A 21831-nucleotide genomic window follows, 5' to 3' on the forward strand; every position below is an offset into this window, starting at 1 on the left:
CAGGAGAGAGACTGCGTGAGTGTGTACGAGAGAGTCAGCGCCAAAGGGAGAAAGACTGCACGAGAGAGTGTGCACGCAAAAGTATGTTCGCGAGAGAGAGAGCACAAGCGAGAGAGTGCGCCAAAGAGAGAGTTGCGCGAGAGAGTGCGCGTGCGAGAGAGATTGTGTGCCCGAGAGGGTGTTCGTGCGGCAGAGTGCACACGGTACAAAGTGCGTGCGAGAGAGAGAGACTGCGAGAAAGTGTGTGCACACCAGAAAGTGTGAGTGCAAAAGGGAGTGTTTGCGAGCGAGTGTTCATGCAAGAATGTGACATTTCAATAGTGTGATATTAACAGTGAGCCCCTCAATATAGTCTGATATTAACAGTGACCCCATCAATATAGTCTGATATTAACAGTGAGCCCCTCAATATAATCTGATATTAACAGTGAGCCCCTCAATATAGTCTGATATTAACAGTGACCCCATCAATATAGTCTGATATTAACAGTGAGCGCCTCAGTATAGTCTGATATTAACAGTGAGCCCCTCAATATAGTCTGATATTAACAGTGACAGCTCAATATAGTCTCATATTTACAGTGAGCAGCTCAATATAGTCTGATATTAACAGTGAGCCCTCAATATAGTCTGATATTAACAGTGAGCAGTTCAATATAGTCTGATATTAACAGTGACACCTAAATATAGTCTGATATTGACATTGAGCCCTCAATATGGTCTGCTATTAACAATGAAGCCCTCAATATAGTCTGATATTAACAGAGTGTCTGTGTTTGTTGGGTTGTATGTGGATGTGTGAATCTACGTTTTCATGTGTCTGTTATTGTTGCGGACGGTGTTTAATATCTTCTCACTGTTTAGTGGCTCTGACTGTCTGATATTAACTGTGAGCACCGCTATATAGTCTGATGTTAACAGTGTATGTATGTGTATACCCGTGTTTCTGTGTGTCTGTGTGTGTGTCTGTAGCTGGTGTTCAGTGTTTGGGGGCTGTGAGCTGGTGTTTGGTGGCTGTGAGCTGGTGTTTGGTGGCTGTGAGCTGGTGTTTGGTGGCTGTGAGCTGGTGTTTGGTGGCTGTGAGCTGGTGTTTGGTGGCTGTGAGCTGGTGTTTGGTGGCTGTGAGCTGGTGTTTGGTGGCTGTGAGCTGGTGTTTGGTGGCTGTGAGCTGGTGTTTGGTGGCTGTGAGCTGGTGTTTGGTGGCTGTGAGCTGGTGTTTGGTGGCTGTGAGCCGGTGTTTGATTCGCCACCACAATACACATTGCACAATCGCCAAACACCAGCCAAAGCCACTCAACACCGCGCAGCCAATACAAAACAACACCTATTCTTCATTGCTTATCTCATTATATAGACACACAGCGAGTCACATAAACAAACTCAGACACACATATGCACACACACAGAAACACACACTTGATCACACAAACACACACACATCCACGAAACGCCATCCGCAAGTGACTTGACACCAACTCGCAGCCAATAAACACCTTCCACAGCCACTCAACTCCAGCCACAGCCACTCAACACCTAAATTGCAGCGGTGTTTAACGCCGTCCCGTGTTCAGTGGCTCTGTTTGTCTGATATTAACAGGGATCACAACTATGTAGTCTGGTGTTAACAGTGTGTATGTAGATCTCTGTGTTTGTGTGTGTGTGTCTGTTGCTGGTGTTCAGTGGCTGTGGCTGTTATTCAATGCGAACGAACCAGTGTTTAGCGGCTGTTGTTTAATGGCTGGTGTTTAATGTCTGGTGTTTAATGGCTGTTGTTTAATGTCTGGTGTTTAATGGCTGGTGTTTAGTAGCTGTTGATCTGTGGCTGGTGCTAATATATATGTGTGTCTATACAATGATTTTAACAGTGACGGCCATATCGCCTGATATTAACAGTGAGGCCCTCAATATAGTCTGATATTAACAGTGAGCCCCCAATATAGTCTGATATTAACAGTGAGTGCCTCAATATAGTCCGATATTCACAGTGAGCCCTCAATACAGTCTGATATTAACAGTGAGTGCCTCAATATAGTCTGATATTCGCAGTGAGCCCTCAATACAGTCTGATATTAACAGTGAGCCCCTCAATACAGTCTGATCTTAACAGTGAGCCCTTAATATAGTCTGATATTAACAGTGAGCCCTCAATATAGTCTGATATTAGCAGTGAGCGCCTCAATATAGTCTGATATTAACAGTGAGCCCTCAATACAGTCTGATATTAACAGTGACACCTCAATATAGTCTGATATTAACAGTGAGCCCCTCAATATAGTCTGATATTAACAGAGTGTCTGTGTTCGTTGGTCTGTATGTGGATGTGTGAATCTATGTTTTCATGTGTCTGTTGTTGTTGCGGACGGTGTTTAATATCTTCTCACTGTTTAGTGGCTCTGACTGTCTGATATTAACTGTGAGCACCGCTATATAGTCTGATGTGAACAGTGTATGTATGTGTATACCCGTGTTTCTGTGTGTGTGTGTGTGTGTCTGTTGCTGGTGTTCAGTGTTCGGTGTCTGTGAGCTGGTGTTTGGTGGCTGTGAGCTGGTGTTTGGTGGCTGTGAGCTGGTGTTTGGTGGCTGTGGCTGGTGGATGGTGGCTGTTCACGCAAGAGACTGTGTGCGATATAGTGCACTCAATAGAAAGTGCATGTGAGACAGACTGCGTGAGCGTGTGCACAAGCGCGAGACTGCGCGAGAGCATGCGCGCAAGAACGAGTACACACATGAGAGAACGTAAGCTCGAGAGAGTGTACGCGAGCGTACGCTGAAGAGAGAAATAATGCACGTGGAAGTTTGTGTGCAACAGAGGGAGCGAACGAGAAAGTTTTCACACAAGAGAGAGTGCTTCGAAGAGACAGGGACTGCACGAGATAGTGCGTGCGAGAGCGCCTGCAATAGGAAGTGCGCACCAGAGTGAGACTGCGTGAGTGTGTGCACGCAGGAGAGTGTGGACGTGAGAATGTGTGAGCTCAAGAGACTGTGTGAGAGAGTGTGAATGTGAGAGAGTGCGCACAGCAGAGTGTTCACGAGATAGTGTTCAGAAGAGTGGAGGCGAGAGTGTGCACGCGAGAGAGTGCGCCGAGGAGAGAGAGCCAGACTGCGCGAGACAGTGTGGGTGTGAGAGGGTTTCTGTGTGCGAGAGGGTTTGTGTGTGCGAGAGGGTTTGTGTGCGAGAGGGTTTGTGTGCGTGAGAGTTTTCTCTCGAGAGCTTGCGCACGATAGCATCCACATGATAGAAAATACGCCCGAGAGAGAGACTGTGTGAGACTGTGCACACGAGAGAGTGTTCGCACGAGTGGGTGCGCCTGAGAAAGTGTGCGCCGAATAGAGACTACGTAAGAGTGTGCAAGCGAGAGAGTGTGTACGCTGGAGTGTTTGCATGAGAGATTGCGCAAACAAGAGTGTGTGCGCACGAGAGAATGTATGCACTACAGAGTGCACACAACAGTGTGAGCTTGACAGTGTGAGCTCGAGTGCGATCCAAAGAGAGAAAGACAACGTGAGATGGTGCCTGCGAAAGAGAGTGCACACGAGACAGTGTGCTTGCGCGAGAGTATTCGCTAGAGAGTGTGTGCATGAGAGGGTGTGCGCTGAAGAGAGTGAGAGAGCACGTGAGAGTGTGCTTGCGAGAGAGTGTGTGCGCAAGCGTGTGTTTGCGTTAGAGAGTGCGCGTGAGAGAGAGTGTGAGCTCGAAAGAGCACGCGACCTAAGAGAGCAAGATTGCATGAAGGATGCGGAAGAGTGTGCGCGAGAGAGGATGTTCACGAAGAGAGTGCGTGAGAGAGAGTGCGCCGAAGAGAGAGAGAGTGATTTGCAAGAACGTGCCTGCGAGCGTGTGCATGCGAGAGAGTGTTCATGTGAGAGATTCTGCTCTATAGAGTGCGTGTGATAGAACGTCGCGCTACAGAGGGATTTTGCAAGATCGTGCACACGAGAGTGTGCGAGCAAGAGAGCGTTTGCACGAGATTCTTCTCGCGAGAGATTGCCCACGATAGAGTGCGTGTGACAGCAAGTGTGCATGAGAGTGAGACTGCGTGACAGAGGATGTGCAAGTGTGTGTGCGCAAGAGAATGTTCGCACGAGAGATTGCGTGCAACAGAGTGCGTGAAAGGAAGTGCACACGCGAGATAATTTTTGTGCGAAACTGGTGGTGAGAGAGAGTGAGTTCAGAAGTGTGTGCCCCGAAGAGAGAAATGCTTCCGTGAGAGAGAGAGAGTCCGTGCGAAAAAGTGTGCGAGCGAGAGCGTGAGCTCGAAAGAGTGTGCACCGGAGAGAGAAAAAATGCGCGAGAGAGTGTGCGCGCAAAAGAGTGTGGGCGCGAGACAATGTTCACGTGAGAAACAGCGCATGAGAGAGAGTACACCGAAGAGCGCGGACGGCGTGAGAGAACGCGCCAGAGAGTGTGCGCGCGAGACTGTGTCCGCGAAAGAAAGTGAGCGAGAGAGCGCGCGTGCGCTGAGGTGAGAGAGAATGCTCAAGAGTGTGCGCGGGAGAGAACGCGCTCCCCCGATGGAGTGCGTGCGATAGAAAGTGCGCACAATTGAGGCTGTAAGAGAGAGAGAGAGTGTGAGCTCGAGAGAGAGAGAGAGAGAGAGTGTGAGCTCGAGAGAGTGTGAGCTTGAGAGAGAGAGAGTGTGAGCTCGAGAGAGAGAGAGTGTGAGCTTGAGAGAGAGTGTGAGCTAGAGAGAGTGTGAGCTCGAGAGAGAGTGTGAGCTCGAGAGAGAGAGTGTGAGCTCGAGAGAGAGAGTGTGAGCTCGAGAGAGAGAGTGTGAGCTTGAGAGAGTGTGAGCTTGAGAGAGTGTGATCTCGAGAGAGAGAGAGAGTGTGAGCTCGAGAGAGAGTGTGAGCTTGAGAGAGAGAGTGTGAGCTCGAGAGAGTGTGAGCTCGAGAGAGAGAGAGTGTGAGCTCGAGAGAGAGTGTGATCTCGAGAGAGAGAGAGAGAGAGAGTGTGAGCTCGAGAGAGAGAGAGTGTGAGCTTGAGAGAGAGAGTGTGAGCTCGAGAGAGTGTGAGCTCGAGAGTGTGAGCTCGAGAGAGTGTGAGAGAGAGAGAGAGAGTGTGAGCTCGAGAGAGTGTGAGAGAGAGAGAGAGAGAGAGAGTGTGAGCTCAAGAGTGTGAGCTCGAGAGAGAGAGTGTGAGCTCGAGAGAGTGAGCTCGAGAGAGAGAGAGAGAGTGTGAGCTCGTAAAGAGTTGTGCTTTGAGGAAAGAAATGCTGCGCGGGAGAGTGTGTGTGCAAACAGATGTGCGGGCGAGACTGTCCGCGAAAGAGTGTGCGCGAGAGAGAGTGCGCCAAAGAGACCGAGACTGCGCGCGAGCATGTGCATGCGAGAGAGTGTTCACGCGACAGAGTGGGCGTGCGAGCGGGCGTGTGCACGATTAGAGTGTTCACGAGGGAGTGTGAGCTCGAAAGAGTTTTCACCGAAGAGAGAGAAGCTGCGAGACAGAGTACAGGCGAGAGAGTGTCACGTGAGGAAGACTCCGCACACTAGAGTGCGCACGATAGAGTGCGCACGATAGGAATTGCGTGCGTGAGAGATACTGCACGAGAGTGTGCGCGTGAGTGACTGATCGTGCGAGACTGACCATACGAGAGAGAGTGCACGCGAGAGTGTAAGCTTGAAAGAGTGTGCGCCGGAGAAAGACTGCATGAGAGAGAGAGCAGTGCGTGCAGAAGAGTTTGTATGCGAGAGTGTTCGCGCGAGAGATTGTGCGCAACACAGTGCACACGAGTGAGAGACTGCGCATGGTAGAGGTCGTGCGACAGCAAGTGTGCATGAGAGTGAGACTGCGTGAGAGCGTGCGCGCAAGAGTGTGTGGACGTGAGAGTGTGTGAGCTCGAGAGTGTGTGTCATAGCAAGTGTGCATGAGAGACTGCGCTAGAGCGAGCGCGAAAGAGAGTATACGGAGAAAATGTGAGCTCGAGAGAGAGTGACGCTTTTGTAAGTGCAAAAGAGTGTGCGCACGAGAGAGAGTGCGCCGAAGAGACAGAGACTGCGTGAGACAGTGCGTGCGAGAGATGTGGCGCGAGAGAGAAACTGTGCGAGGGTGTGCGCGCTAGAGAGAGTGCGCGGGAGAGCGCGGGAGCTCGAGGGAGTGTACGCTGAAAAGAGAAAGACTGCGTGGAAGAGCATGCACGAGACTGTGCACACGAAGAGCGAGAGCGTCGAACAGAGAGAGAGCGCGAGTGTGTGCACGTGGGAGAGGGTGCGTGTGACAGTGTGTTCGCGCGAGAGAGTCTTCACCAGAGCGATTGCATGTGAGAACGAGACTGGACGAGAATGTGCACGTGAGGGAGTGCGCAAAAAAATCGTGTTTTAATTGAGTTAAATTGCGTTAAAGATTGAGCGCTTTGACCATTTTTCCCCATAATGAAGCCGAGAATCGTTTTTTTTTCTTGAAACCAGTTGAAGATTTGCAGCCGTGCGCGTTCTTCAGTAACAATAATAATTCTGCAGTGCTGCAGATCAATTCTACCGATTATATTTTACTGTGATTTTGTGTAAGGAATCGCTTCACGATGACCTGGTCTTTCAAAAGACATTTGACAACGTGCCACAGCGAAGACTTTTACGAAAGACATACGCCCACGGTGTAAAAGGGACAGCGGCCGCATGGATCCGGGACGGGACGGGAGGCAGAGAGCAGAGAGTTGTGACGAACGGCTGCTTTTCTGACCGGAGGGACGTGTACAGTGGTGTCCCCCAGGGATCGGTATTAGGTATTAGCTTTTTTTTGGGGGGGGGGAAACAGAGAAAGACTGAGAAAGAGAGCGCGAGAGAGACTGAGAAAGGGAATACATTATAAAGTGTAGTGAATGTGCGTTTTGCGGGTGAGAGGGAGAGAGAGAGATAGAGAGACTGAGAAAGAGAAAGAGAGAGAGACTGACAGTGAGAGAAAGAGAGAGAGAGAGAGAGAGAGAGAGAAAAGAAAAGAGAGCCCGGGGGCAAGTGTATGTCAGGGTTGATGTGATAATAATAATAATAATAATCCTTGCATTTGATATAGCGCTTTTCACGTCGGGAGGACGTCCCAAAGCGCTTCACAGAACACACTGTAAAGTGAAGTGACTGTATATTTGTGGGCGGAACGCGGCAGCCGATGGCGCACAGCGACGTCCCCGCAGGCAGTCGTATGGATGGAAAGTGACTCCTGGGAGAGGAATTGGGATTAAAATGCGTGACAGTCGATCAGTGCAGCGTCCAGAATGTATTCCCCAGTGCGCAGACGGTGTGGACAGTCACCGCCTCAGTCAGCGTCACACCCACACTGTCAGCTCCGCTCTGAAGCCCCGCAGCGACTTCAGCTGCTTCTCTCCGTCCGAACTGAACCTGTTCCTCCCGAGCCTGGAACGCATCAAACAGGATATAAACTCGTGGGCATAACCACGCAAACTGTAAACCCTTCAAACTGTTTCCATCCCGATACCCAGCCCGTTCTCTGCGGGTTTTTAGCCCGTTGAACGCTGACGCGAGACACTCACCAGATCCCCTCCAGGCTGGCGCAGGTCTGTACGAGGCGGCGGAGAGCGCGGACCGAGCCGTCTGTGAAGGAGTTATCCCTCAGGTCGAGGAGCCTCAGTGAGCGGCTGGTACTGAGGGCGGAGACCAGATCATCGGTGCAGCCGTCGGTCAGGCTATTACCCCCCAACCTGGAGATCAGAGACACGGAGACATAACAGCAATCAGTGGAAACACATTAGTAATGTTATGACTGTTCCCAGCGTGCGGAGGGGAAGAGGGAGGGTGGGAGTGACGGAGGGAGGGTGGGAGGGAGGGAGAGTTGGAGTGTGGGAGTGTTACTTACCTCAGACTCTGTATCTTACACTCCGGGTTCCTCAGAGCCGCGCAGAGTCGCTTCACTCCCGAATCTTCCAGTTCGTTCTGACGCAGGTCCATCTCTGTCAGTGAGCGGTTCGTACTGAGAGCGGAGACGAGATCATCCATACAGTCCGCTGTCAGACTGTTATTCCAGAGCCTGAAGATCGGAGACACAGAGGCAACGGGGATCAGAGAAAACACAGAGGAAACGGAGGGATAAAGGGAGTGAGGGAGGGATGGAGACAGGATGGGAGGGAGGGAGCGGTTGAGGGAGGGAGGGGAGGAAGGGAGGGAGGGGAAGAAGGGATAAAGGGAGTGAGGGAAGGATGGACACAGGGTGGGAGGGAGGGAGCAGTTGAGGGAAGGAGAGAGGAAGGGAGGGAGGGAAGGAAGTGGGGGAAGGAGGGATAAATGGAGCGAGGGAGGGATGGAGACAGGGTGGGAGGGAGGGAGCGGTTGAGGGAGGGAGAGAGGAAGGGAGGGAGGGAAGTGGGGGGAGGGAGGAATGAAGGGAGTGAGGGTTTGATCCATGTTTAGATGGTGGTCACTGAGACGTCTGATGGCCTCACACTGTCACACCGGTTCCTGACACAATATTCAGCGCCAACTGATCAGAACAGTGTCAATAACACCCCGAGGTGATACGCGGGATTCAGCCTCGGGATATTACCCTCTCATGCAGTCTGTTACGTACCCCAGACTCTGTATCTTACACTCCGGGTTCCTCAGCGCCGCGCACAGTCGCTTCGCTCCCGAATCTCCCACATTATTGTGACTCAGGTGCAGCTCTGCCAGCGAGCGGTTTGTACTGAGAGCGGAGGCGAGATCCCGGGTGCAATCCGCCGTCAGCTTGTTGTCTTCCAGCCTGGAGATCGGAGACACAGGAAAATAACAGGGATCGTAGCCAACGGAGTCATCGTTACTTTACTCGGTGGTTACAGCGCCAACGAGAGACCCGGGTTTGATCCCCGGCAGAACATTGGGTAAGTTTATTCCTCCACCTATCGCTCGGGTTTCCATCTGGGAACCTCCCCGCCCGCCTGCGAATACTGTGTCTTACAGCGTTAACAGGAGCCGAGTGGGAACAATCTCTGATCCCAGTGATTTTCCTCTCAACATCCCGCCACTGCCACTGCAGTGTAGGGTTTAGCATCTCAGCATTATTATTCTCCCCACCTGCTCGACATACAATAATCTGTGTTTAGAGCCAGTGACTGACCCCCCAAGTCCGCAGTCTGTCACTTACACCAGTCTCTGTATTTTGCACTCCGGGTTCCTCAGAGCCTCACACAGTCGCTTCACTCCCGAATTTCTCAGTTTATTGCTCGTCAGCCTGGACACAGAGACAGAAACACCGGGAATATAGTGCAACAACACGATAACGCACCGACATCTACATACAGTCACCTTTCAGGCGCGGGGGTGGGGGGGGGGGGAAGTCCCAAGTCGCTGGGACGAGAGTCGGACACACCGGAACCTGCAAACGCTCGCGTTCACGGAGTCATAGAATCGGAGAATTGTACAGCACGGAAGGAGGCCATTCGATCCGTGGTGTCTGCGACGGATCTTTGGAAAGAGCTCATCCCCGCTTCCCGCTCTCTCACCATAGCTCTGATCACCCCCACTCTCCAGCTCTCTCTCTCTCCCCCTACATCACTGATCAGTACCACTCCCTCGCTTTCTCGCCCCATTCTAGGTCAAACCACGTCTCCCGCTCTCTCCCCATAGCCCTGATCAGCCGCACTCCCCCGCTCTCTCTCTCTCCCCGTATCCCTGATCACCCCACTCCCCCGCTCTCTCTCTCTCTCCCCGTATCCCTGATCACCCCACTCCCCCGCTCTCTCTCTCTCTCCCCATATCCTTGTTTAAACCCGGCTCTCCCTGCGCTCTCCCCATATCTCTGATCAATCCCACTGCGCCGTGTCCCGTATCCCCAGAAAACCGATCAACCCAACTTCCCGGCTCTCACTCACCCCATAGCCCTGATCAACCCTGTTTTTCCACTCTCCTTCTCCCCATAGGTCTGATCAACACCACTCCCACCACTCCCCCTCTCTCTCTCTCTCTCTCTCTCTCTCTCTCCCCTAAACCCTGATAAACCCCACTGGTCCGCGAGGCTGGACAATGAGGGTTTTGTACCAGAACTGGGGTTTGGGATCAGAGGGGGTTGGAGGGCAGGGGATAGGGGTGGGAGGGCGACACAATAGGAAGATTTGAGACGGCTTCAAAGGTGTTGAGGGAGGGAGGGAGCGAGGCTGAGGGTCTCCGCGGTGTGTGGGAGGTGGGGGCAGAGTGTCGAGTGACACCTTGAGTGTCTCAAGGTGCGGCCGTGAATAGCCGGGCCACAGGCTGTCAGAGTCACAGGCTGAGAGAGTGAGCGAGTCTGTAACCTGGTCAATAAGTCAGTAGCTTGAGGGAGTCTCCTCCTCCCAATGATGGACACCAGCTCCTGACTGTTGGGATCCCAGTGGGTGACGAGTGTAAGGGTGTAGGTGGGTATAAAGCTGTGAGGTGTCTGCCTCGAGGCCATTCACTCTCTGCCTTGAGGGAGGAAGCCCTGAGGCCTGGCCACATGGTGAGGGTAGGGCTGATGTGGAGGAAACTTTCCAGTGTATTTAGTGCTGGGCTGGTCAGGGTGATGTGAGCCCTGAGGACTGTGAGGAACAGAGTGGGGTAAGAGAGGACACCATCCCCGACTATGACCTGTCAGAGGCCGTGTTTTGTGTGTGTTTACGGCCACTGGAGGCCACTGAGGTTTTCCTCGTGTGATCACATCCCACACAGTCTGCTTACTTACTCCAGATTCTTTATTTTACACTCCGGGTTCCTCAGAGCCTCACACAGTCGCGTCGTTCCTGAATCTCCCAGATTATTGTGCCCCAGGCTGGACGCAGAGACAGAACACAGTGAAAATCGTGTAACGACACAATACAAACCGACATCTGTACACAGTCGCCTTTCACATGGGGAGCGAGTCCCACGGCACTGGGATCAGGTTCATTCACACCACAGGAGCATAGGAATTAGAAGCAGGAGTAGACGGTTCGGCCCCTCGATCCTGCCCCGCCATTCAATTAGTTCATGACTGATCTTCCAACTAACACTATCCGCCCGCTTTATTCCCATATCCCTTAATCCCCATATCCTTTAGAATCCTATCGATCTCAGTCTTGCACATATTCAAGGATGGAGCGTGTACAGCCTTCTGGAGTGGAGAATCCGATAAATTCACTACCAACCGAGCGAAGAAGTGTTTCCTCTACTCTGTTTGAAAGGGCTGTCCCTTAATATTAAGACTGTGACCCCCTAATTCTAGATTCTCGTACCAGGGGAAACATTCTCGCACTGTCTACTCTGTCAGACCCAATAATAATCTTAGATGGTTATATAGGATCACCCCTAATTCTTCTATTTTCTAGAGAATATAGTTCACCTAGCCTAGTTCACTCAACCTATTCTCATAGATCAACCCCACATCCCAGGAACTAACCTAGTGAATCTACTCTGCACCCCCTCTAAGGCGAGCATATCCTTTCTTAAATAAGGTACCAAAATTGCACACAATCCTCTAGGAGCGGTCTCACCAAAGCCCTATACCGTTGCAGCAAGACTTCCCTTCTCTTGTACTGTAATCCTTTTGCAATGAACGCCAACGTGGCATAAGCCTTCATAGTTGCTTGATGTACTTGCGCACTAACTTTTTGTAACTGGTGTTCAAGGACACCCAAAAATAGTTGAGGGCCAAACGTTGATCATTCTGGCACTGCACTGATCACCTCCCGCCAATCTGAAAAGGATCGGTTTATCCATAGTCTCTGTTTTCTTCCTGTTAGGCATTCTTCGATCCATGCTTCCTTCTTGCCTTTTATTCCATGGGCCCTCATCTGGTGTCGCAGCCTTTTATGTGGCACCTTGTGAAATGCGCTCTGAAAATATAAATAAACTCTATCTAACCTACTAGTTACATCCTCAAAAATCTCTAAAAGATTCGTTAAGCATGACTTCGCTTTTGTGAAGCCACGGTGACTCTGCCTATTCATGTTATGGTCATCTGAGTACCCCACTACGGTGTTCATAATGAAGGACACTTGAATTTTCGCTACCGCCGATGTCAGACTGACTGGTCTATAGTTCCCCGTCCTCTCTCCCACCCTTCTTGAATGGCGGTGTTAGGTTTGCGATCTTCCGGTCAATGGGAACCTTTCCCGAATCCAGGGGATTTTGGACGATCAAACACAAGACCTCCACTATCTCAGCAGCCGCCTTTTTTAATGCCCGAGGATCCAGGCCATCAGGTCCAGCGGATTTATCGTTTTTCAGTCCCGACAGTTCCACTGGTACTAATTGTTTACCGATATTAATTTCGCTAAGTTGCTCACTGACATGAGCTTATTGGTTCCCTTTTATGTTTGTTAAGATTTCCACATTTTTTAACGTGAAGACAGCAGCAACGTATTTGTTTAACGACTCTACTACATCTTTGTACTCCATTATAATTTCTCTTGTCTCCGCCTGTAATGGACCCACATTCACGTTGGCTTGTCCCTTCCTCTTTTTTGTGTTTGTAAAAACTCTTGCAGTCTGACTTGATGTTCCCAGTTTGTTTGCACTTATAATCCAGTTCTCTCCCTCCTAATCAATTCCTGAGTCATTCTTTGTTGGTCTCTGAAGCCCTCTCAATCCTCGGTTTACTATACTTTGGGACAGTATTGCAGGTCTCTTCTTTTAAGGGTATACTTTCTCTATCTTCTCCAGTTAGCCATCGTTGCGCCACTTTTCCAGTGGTATTTTTGTTCCTCGAGGGAATATATGATCAATGGGAATTATGTACTGTATCTGTAAAGGTTTGCCTTTGCTGGTCTACTGTCATATCCTTTAATTTAAGTCCCCAGTCTATTTTTTGCTAAATCATCTCTCGTACCCGCACAGTGGGCTCTATTTAAATTTATGACCCTTGCTTCTCGTTCAACTACATCATTCTCTAACTTAACGCTAAATTGCATCATGTTATGGTCACTCGGCCCCAGAGGAGCCTTAACTTCCAGAATCCTGATTAGCCCTATCTCATCGCCTGGAACAAAATCTAATAAAGTCTGTTTCCTGGTTGGCTCCTCGGCAAATTGATCTAGAAATCTATCTCTATTGCACTGTATAAACTCCTCCTCTAACTTACTTTTGCCAATTTGGGATAGGACTCGAACGTGCAAACACACACGTCGTTCCTAAGTCGTGGTTGATTCATAAAACAGCTGAGATTTATATGAGATTCATTTCGGCTAACGTCTCGAGCTTTACCGGGATGGGTTGGAAGGTTCGAGGGGCCCCCAATCTCTGTGGCAACAACAATAACAACACGTTGCTTTTTTAGCCCCTTTCACATCAGGAGAACGTCCCAAGGCTGGACAACGAGGGGTTTGCTCCCGTGCTGGGATGTGAGATCAGAGAGGATTGAAGGGCAGGGGATTGGGGTGGGATAGTGACTGAAGAGGAAGCTTTTCGGACGAGCTTTCAGGGGTTTTTAGGGAGCGGGCCAAGGCTGAGGGTCTCCGAGATGGAGTTCCAGAGGGTGGAGGCAGAGAGGCTGAAGATACTGCCGCTGATGGTGGAGCGGGCAGGGCGGGGGGGAACATGGAGCAGTTCAGTGACCGCTGAACGGTGGGAGTGCACAGGTTGGTAACGTTGGTAAACACCACGTTGTCTCTCTCACACCCCCCGGTGTTGCAGGTCCCCGGGTTGGCTCCTGCCCCCTCTAGGCCTCTCGCCTACTCTGGTTCCACCAGCTCAGGCCACACAGCTCTCACTCCCCCACTCAACAGCCAAGTCTCCTCCAGCCCGGGTGACTTAGCTACAGGCTTCCTGTGTCCTGTCCTCAGGTTCTCCCTGTGCTGCGTCCAGAGCAGAGAGACTCCCTTAACAGCCATATGTGACACAGTAAAGGGTGACCGACTCTCCCCCCCCCAACCAATACAACACAAAGACCCCCATAGCTGCCTCTGCACTGCTAGTCCTCAGGCTTTACAATCCGAGGGCCCAGTTCACGGCCTTGCCCACCGCCGGTATCCAGAACCCATTATAACAGTGTAAGTGACCTGGGTGTGAGGACAGGACAGTAGGACCAGCTGATGCCAAGGGCCGCTGTTCAGGCCGTGAGGAGCCGGGCCACAGGCTGTCAGAATCACAGGCCGAGCGAGTGAGCGAGTCTGTAACCTGGTCAATAAGTCAGTAGCTTGGGGGAGTCCCCTCCTCCCAATGATGGACATCAGCTACCGACTGTTGGGATCCCAGTGACGAGGGTGAGGCTGTAGTTGAGTGTAAAGCTGTGAGGTGTCTGCCTCCAGGCCATTCACTCTCTGCCTTGAGGGAGGAGGCCCTGAGGCCTGGCCACATGGTGATGGCGGGGCTGATGTGGAGAAATCTTTCCAGTTTATTTAGAGCTGGGCTGGTCGGGGTGATGTGAGCCCTCAGGACTGTGTGGCACATAGGGGGTAAAAGTGGATACCATCTCTGTCTACGACTTGTCAGAGGCCGTGTTGGGTGGGTGTTTATGGCCAATAGAGGCCACTGAGGTTTTCCCAAGTGATCACATTGCACAGTGTGTTACTTACTCCAGTCTCTGTATTTTACTCTCCGGTTTCGTCAGAGCCTCACACAGTGGAATCATTTCAGAAACTCCCAGTTTATTGTACCTCAGCCTAGACATAGAGACAGAAACTCAGTGAATATAGCGTAACAACACAACACAAACTATATACAGCCGCCTTTCACGTGGGGAGCAAGTCCCAAGTCGCTGGGACCAGGATCGACCCGCCCGAACTTGCAAACACCCACGTGATTCATGACTCGTGGCTGACCCACAAAAGCGTTGAGATTTATACGACATTCATGTCGGCTAATGCCTCAGAACTTTACAGAGTCGGGTTTGAAGATTTGAGCGTCTCCCAGCCCCTACGGCCGCAATATGTAATGGCATTTTTTGTGCCTTTCACGTTGGGACCATGTCCAAAGGCTGGACAGTGAGGGGTATGCACCCCGAGCTGGGGGTTGGGATAGGAGAGGATTAGAGGGATAGGGGTGGGAGGGTGACTGAAGAGGAAGCTTCTGAGATAGGCTTGGGATGAGGTAAGTGAGGGGTGGAGTTCCAGAGGGTGGGGGCTCAGAGGTTGAGGGTCTGACCAGCCCATGGGGAGGGTCTGCTGCCAGGAGGAGAGGCCACAGGAAGCCTCCGGCCTAATCACGTTGTTAAGGGGAGTGAGTCCTGGGGGTTTGCGCTGGGGCGAAGCTCCGAAAGTTGGAAGGGTTTGCATGTGTCAGAGACACGGAGGCCACGTAACCCTTTTCTGTATGAATAAACCAGAACCACTCACTACTTGACATCTCTGAGCGCAAACTACGTCCTGTCTGACCTGGGATCACGTTGCAATCTCGTCAATAGAGTGAGTATTCCAGTCGGGAATCGGGAACCAATCCCAATAAGGTCACCAATCTGGGAATGTCATCCAAGGGCTCAGGGTGTGGGGAAGCCAGACGTGTAAGGGGAATATCAGCCATTCACCTCCCAAACCCCCGGGGCAGGAATACGGTGTGTGACGACCCCCACAGTATTACCCACCGTTCCCTCCTGCTGTGCGATAGCATTCCCGCATTCATCAGCTGCTGATTAATGGCAGGAAAGTCCTGGAAAATGGCTTTGAAACAAGAAGACACTTACAGCAGCTGCTGACACTTGTGCAGAGCGGGAACCAGACGATGGAGACCCTCCTCCTGAATGTAGCATCTGGTCAGATCCAGTAGTTGTATTGTGTCACACAGTCCAATGGCCTGAGACACCACAACACAGTCTATCGGTGTCAACATCAATGCTTTCTTTGGAGAGCTACCACCAAATGTCAGTGTTTGTACAGAGCCCAGTGTGAGCTGTGCCAGGGCTTGATTCTGAGACTCAAACAAATAGTGGAGTGTGTTCAGCAGCTTCTGTTTCCCAGGGACGGTGTCTGTGTCTCGGATCTGAGCTTTCAACTTCTCTTTCAGCCAATCGATCACCGCGCAGGTTGTCTGATGGGCAAATGGCCCCAGGAACTCCTCCAGTGGCTGAGCTGCGCATGAGGAGGAGAGACCAGCCACAAAGCGCAGGAATATCTCAAACCGACCATCCTTCTCCCTGTCAGCACGGGCCAGACATCTCCTGATGGTTCTGGGATGTGGAGACAGGAAAGGAGTGAGTGCGGCTACAAACTCCTGGATGGTGAGGTGCGGGAATGCGTAGACCAGGCTGCGTTCTGAAGACTCTCTCTCCACAAGTTCCTTGAGAAAGCCAGAGAGGAACTGGAAAGGTTGGAGATCATATTTGATCAGATCTTCAGTATTAAAGATCATGTTTCTCTGGGAGACTCCAGTGAAGGCCATGTTACCAATCTTCAGCATTACATCACGGAGGTTTTCCATCTTTACACTGTGATTTGTTAGAATGTGATAAATATAATGGGAGAAGAGTTGTGTGACAGTCTTGGGAACTCGCTGTTTGTTGTTGTGTTTCAGTGCAAAGAAGGGACCCAGAGTCAGAGCGAGGATCCAGCAGTAGGAAGGGTTGTAGCACATGGTAAGAAGAAGCTCGTTCTCATCCACGTGGCTGTAAACAGCAGCCGCCACCCCCTGATCTTCAAAGAACTTGTGAAAATATTCCTTTCTCTCCTCACCCACAAATCCCAGGATTTCAGCCCAGACACTGACCTGAGCCTTTGCCAGTAAATGTAATGCCGTGGGGCGGCTGGTCACCAGCACTGAGCAGCCGGGCAGCAGCTTTTGCTGTACTAAACTGTACACAATGTCAGACACTTCAGAGCAGTATTCAGGGTCTGTGCACCTGCGCTGAGGCTCTGTGTCTCTCCGATCGTCACCGAAATCACTCGTTGCCCTGAATTCATCCAAACCATCAAATATAAAGAGCAATGTCTCTGGGTGTTTCCACAGCTCGTCCAGAACATCCCTGAGGTAAGGATACTGCTCCACGATCAGACGGCTCAGGGTTGTTCTGTCGTGAAATCTGTTTAGGTCTCGGAATTTGAAAACAAATACAAAGTGGAAGTGAGGATAGATTTTGCCTGTGGCCCAGTCATGGACAATCTTATGCACCAAGGTGGTTTTTCCAATCCCGGCCACTCCACTCACTACTGCGGAAGTCCCTGTGGGAGAGTCAGATCCGCTTCCCTGGGACGAAGGTGAATGGCTTCCTCTGGAGAAGCTGCTGTGGAACAACTTATCAATTTTGATTTTTTCCAGCTCTCTCCGGATTTGCTTCTGTCTCCATTCCTCGTGGTCTCTGCCTCTCGCCAGCAGCTCATGTTCTACCAGTTCCAGGTCACGGAGATCGGAAATGATTGTCAACTCCGTGAAGTGATCAACCAGCTGAAACGTCCTCACCTTCTTCTTCATCAGGATGGTCTTCATTTCCAGGCTTTCGCTCTGTCTCTGCGACCTCTCCTTGTGCAATCGCTGAGCGGCTTCGAGTCGAACATTAAATAATCACCAGGTAAGTACACAAGTTGCGGAGCATTATTAAACAATAATACATACTTTCGCTATGAGGCCCTTCAAGACAGGAGGACATCCCAAAGTGCTGCACAAGATTTTATGGAAAGTGCGGTGACTGTGTTTTTGGGGCAAACGCCGCAACAAATTCCCTCACAGCGATGTCCCACAAACAGCCGGGAATTGACTGGGCAAACTGATTTGAGGAATTGTTGGCCAGGAACGCGGGGAGAGAGAAACTCGCTTCTCTTTTCAAGTAGTGCCACGGGATCTTTACCATCCACCTGAAGAGGGCAGACAGGACCTAACGGGATTAATGTCCCAATGACGCCGTCTCTGACAGAGCTGCACATCCCAGCACTGAATTGGAAAGTCAACTCGCCCTGTTGACGTGAACTTCAACCCACAACCTCTGGCTCTGAGACAAGAGGAACAGCAACTGAGCCGAGCAAACAAGGGCAAACAATGTGAGTTGTACTCACACCCCTCCAGGTGTTCAGGACATTATATGCTGACTTGGAGAAGCCATCTCTAAGATCTTTCCAAAGCTATATTGGCTGAAATAATTGAGGAATCCATTAAGGTTCATCCCCCTCCATTCATTCTCCCCCTCCCACCCCTCCCTGCCTCCCACGCGTCCTCCTCTCTGACCTCTGAGCCCTCGTGGGCAGGGTCTGTAAATCACCAGAAAATGGTAAAGTGTCAAACGGTGTATTTCTGAAGTGAACGACTGGTTTGAATCTTGTTCACGACACGTACCTGTTAGACTGTTGGGGACGTGAGGCACAATTTGGCCATTGGTCACGACCTTAACTAGACTGGCGCCTGTGTGCATAGAGTGAATGGCATTAGTTTGAATGAACGGCATCTCAATGCAATCGCAGTAAAGTATGTCACTGACCACAGATGGGATCCCAGTGGAACCTCACACATTACCTTGCTCCTGGATTTCAGTCATGATTCTGTTCAGTTTGGGCAAAATTGTTCTCATCTCCTCGAATAATTCCCACATCACTCTCCGGGCTCGGGAATCTTTCTCCGTCACCAGGTTGAGCAGAAGTTTGGAGCTTCGTCTCTTTTGCCCAATGCGTGAGAGATCAGTGAGCGTCTGCAGAGATCAATCATTGATATATTCAGAGGGAACAAAGAGAAAACACTGATGATCAGTAAAACCCGGCTCCATTGATGGTTCATACCACATTTCCCAACTCTTTCCTCCACAAACTGCAGACTATCCAGACCTCTGCAGCTCGTGTCCACTCCCACGTCAAGCCCCGTGACCCTGTCATCCCCACCCATGCCCGGCTCCACTGGCTCCCCATCCCCCAGAGGATAGTGTTAAAAATCCTGGTCCTCACTAGCCTGACTCCATTCCTACCTTACAATCATTGTTCACTTGATCTCCTCAATCGGTTTCTTCTCCCGCCCCCCCCCCACCTGGTCACCTGTGATGTATCCCAGGGCTCCATCCTTGGCCCCCATACACATTGGCTCCCGTCAACGTCTTCTATTCTGTGGCTCTGACCTCCTGAACTGCCCCAGACTGACCCTCAGACTTACTGAACCGGTTCACAACCCAGACATTAGGTTCAACCCCCAGCTTTCCTTCATTTCCCACATCTGGTCACTGACCTGGACCGACTTCCTCAACCTCCGCCACATTGTTACCTCCGACTGTACCCCGACGGAGCCCAACTTATCCATGCGTTCGTCACCTCCCGACTCCAATAATCAAATGCCTCCTCAATGGTATCCCTGAGTCCACCAGCCACAACATCCAACTGATCCAAACCTCCTCCGCCGACATACTCACCCACACCAAACTCTGTACCCCATCACCCCAGCCCTCGCCAGGATCCACTAACTCCCTATCTCACATCCTAAACTCTGTACTCTATCACCCCAAACATCACCAGGCTCCACTGGCTCCCTATCACACACACAACTCTGTACCCCATTACTCCAGCTCTTGCCAGGCTTACCTGACTCCCTATCTCACACACTACACTCTGTACCACATCACCCCAGCCCTCGCCAGGCTCCACTGCTTCCCAATCACCGAATGGATTTAGTTCAAGATCCTCTCACTCGCTTTCAAATCCCTTTACGCCTCCAGTCACCTCCCGTATCCCTCTGCCAATGTCCAACGCTCTGAGACTGTACCTTGTGTGAGAGGCGCTATATACATGCAAGTTGTTGTTTGCTTCCTGTGCAGACATCTCTTACACTGCGATGCACTGGTCCACCACAAATATCTGGTGCATTTCCTGCATTGTAAACTAACTGGTTGGTTAGGCTGTTGACTTGCAGTTCTGTTGATTTAGTGACAGCAGCACATGAGCCGTACAGACAGGCACCGACTTGGGGAGATTTGAGCAAATGAAAGGGAAATGTTACGATTCGAATCAAACCTACTTTATGTTCGTGTGGGCTGAAACATTCCTTCTGTCTCAGCCTTGAACTTATGTCCTCTGTGCCTTCCTCGATGGCCTGTTCCAATCTGTCCCAGTAGAACTGTGTCAGTCTGTGCAGCTGGAGCTCATTGTACAAGGCCAGGGTCTCAGTGAATGAGGTGTTTGTACCTTCAGCAACTAATAAAAAACATTAGTCAGACATTATTATGGGTTAATTCCCCCGCCCCAACCGCCCTACCATCGGTGGCTGGGCCTTCAGCCTCTCAGCCCCGAGGCTCTGGAACTCCATCCCCCAGTGTCTTCGCCGCTTCCTCCCTTTCCTCCTTCAAGGCCGGTCTCAAGACCTTTCTCTTTGACCTTCAGCCTTCAGCTCCGCTCTCGACTCTCTACACCCTCCTCGCTCCCTCCCTTCCCTCCCCTCACCCTGACCATTTCCCCCCTCCTCGCTCCCTCCCTTCCCTCCCCTCACCCTGACCATTTCTCCCCTCCTCGCTCCTTCCCTTCCCTCCCCTCACCCTGACCATTTCCCCACTGCTCGGGTCCTGACCCAACTGTCCAGCACTTTGGGACGTCCTCCCGACGTGAAAGGCACTCTATAAATGGAATCTTGTTATTGTTGTTTATTCCCTGAAACATATTTCAGGAAATATTAACAAGTTTATGGTTTCAAAAGTCCAGAATAAACAAAACTCCATTGGTCTAAAACATCATTTAGTAGCTGGTCTCCGACACACAGATGTCAGTCTGGCTCAGTTGGTATCACTCTTGCTCCTGAGACAGAAGTTTGTGGGTTCAAGTCTCACATCAGGACTTTGACCTCATTGACCAACCTGACAATCCCTTCAGGAATCCCCTCTGGTTCTCTTGCCAATTTATCTTAAATCTGTGTCCCCAGGATACCGAACCCCCACCCGCCAGTGGCCACTGTTTCTCCCTCTCTGCTCTGTCAGAAGCCATCAGCATTTTCAATGCCGCTATTAAATGTATGAAGTTGACCGTATTCGTCTCAGAGTCAGGAGCTTGCGGATTCGAGCCCCACAGCAGGACTTGGATCTCATATCATCTAAGCTCTCCCACTGCAATGCAGGTCACTGCTGGGATACCCCACGCTGTTCAGCTGCCATCGTTCAGATTAGACTCTAAACCAAAGTTGCATTTAATGCTGCTTTGGTGAGTGTTAAAGCCGAGGGCGTTTTTCCCCGATGTCTTGGAAAACTGTTCACACACAACATTGGTCAACTCACTCCATGGCTGAGTGAGGGACGTTGTTCTGTAGATATTGTCACATTCACCCACACGACACGCAGTCACAGTCACTTCGGGATGTTTTCCTGACATGGAAGACCACAATAAGAATGATTATTATTACGTGATAAGGAGCTGCATCAAATCAAGGGCTATTAAAATTATTATTATTGTGTTTTTTTAAATTTGTTTATACCAATGACACGTAGAACATTCCCTGTGTCTGGAATGAAGCTGTATTCAGAGCTATGGCTCGCAGGTTGCTAAGAGCATCTTCTTGGGGTCCCGAGAGTGTCTGTTGTGGGTAACTGCGAGGGTTTCACAAGATAAACCCACACAGCTAATCCCACTGAAGCTCTCAAGTGCAAGTCTCCATTGCTTGTCCCATTAGGACCTGTCTACCAATAAGAGCTTTGGCTGCAGCGTTAAAAGCAGCTGATTTGAAAGCTTCCATTACCCCAGGAATGGTTTGTCACTGATTGACCTGCCCATGTGCCAGGCTGGTCTGTCACTGCCTGACCTGCCCATGTGCCAGGCTGGTCTGTCACTGCCTGACCTGCCCATGTGCCAGGCTGGTCTGTCACTGCCTGACCTGCCCATGTGCCAGGCTGGTCTGTCACTGCCTGACCTGCCCATGTGCCAGGCTTGTCTGGCACTGCCTGACCTGCCCATGTGCCAGGCTGGTTTGGCACTGCCTGACCTGCCCATGTGCCAGGCTGGTCTGTCAATGCCTGACCTGCCCATGTGCCAGGCTGGTCTGTCAATGCCTGACCTGCCCATGTGCCAGGCCTCTCTGTCACTGCCTGACCTGCCCAATGTTCCAGGATGG

The 21831-nt window shown here is 51.0% G+C and overlaps 1 protein-coding gene across 1 annotated transcript in view; it reads right to left on the minus strand.

The window, feature by feature from the left end:
• Positions 1 to 7078: 7078 nt before the first annotated feature.
• The window catches only part of LOC103182526 (NACHT, LRR and PYD domains-containing protein 3-like), a 50892-nt gene continuing 36139 nt past the window's right edge, over positions 7079 to 21831 (minus strand). The window contains exons 3-14 of the mRNA XM_042345725.1: positions 21002 to 21088; positions 19759 to 19934; positions 18280 to 18451; positions 18103 to 18168; positions 15527 to 17315; positions 14424 to 14510; positions 10616 to 10702; positions 9065 to 9151; positions 8513 to 8683; positions 7805 to 7975; positions 7482 to 7649; positions 7079 to 7344 (exon numbers count right to left, since the gene is read on the minus strand). Coding sequence (XP_042201659.1) covers positions 7257 to 7344; positions 7482 to 7649; positions 7805 to 7975; positions 8513 to 8683; positions 9065 to 9151; positions 10616 to 10702; positions 14424 to 14510; positions 15527 to 17315; positions 18103 to 18168; positions 18280 to 18451; positions 19759 to 19934; positions 21002 to 21088 — 3149 coding nt within the window. The 3' untranslated portion in view covers positions 7079 to 7256. The remainder of the gene's footprint in view (positions 7345 to 7481; positions 7650 to 7804; positions 7976 to 8512; positions 8684 to 9064; positions 9152 to 10615; positions 10703 to 14423; positions 14511 to 15526; positions 17316 to 18102; positions 18169 to 18279; positions 18452 to 19758; positions 19935 to 21001; positions 21089 to 21831) is intronic.

The sequence above is a fragment of the Callorhinchus milii genome, unplaced genomic scaffold (assembly GCF_018977255.1).
Source record: "Callorhinchus milii isolate IMCB2004 unplaced genomic scaffold, IMCB_Cmil_1.0 Scaffold84, whole genome shotgun sequence".
NCBI lineage: Eukaryota > Metazoa > Chordata > Chondrichthyes > Chimaeriformes > Callorhinchidae > Callorhinchus > Callorhinchus milii.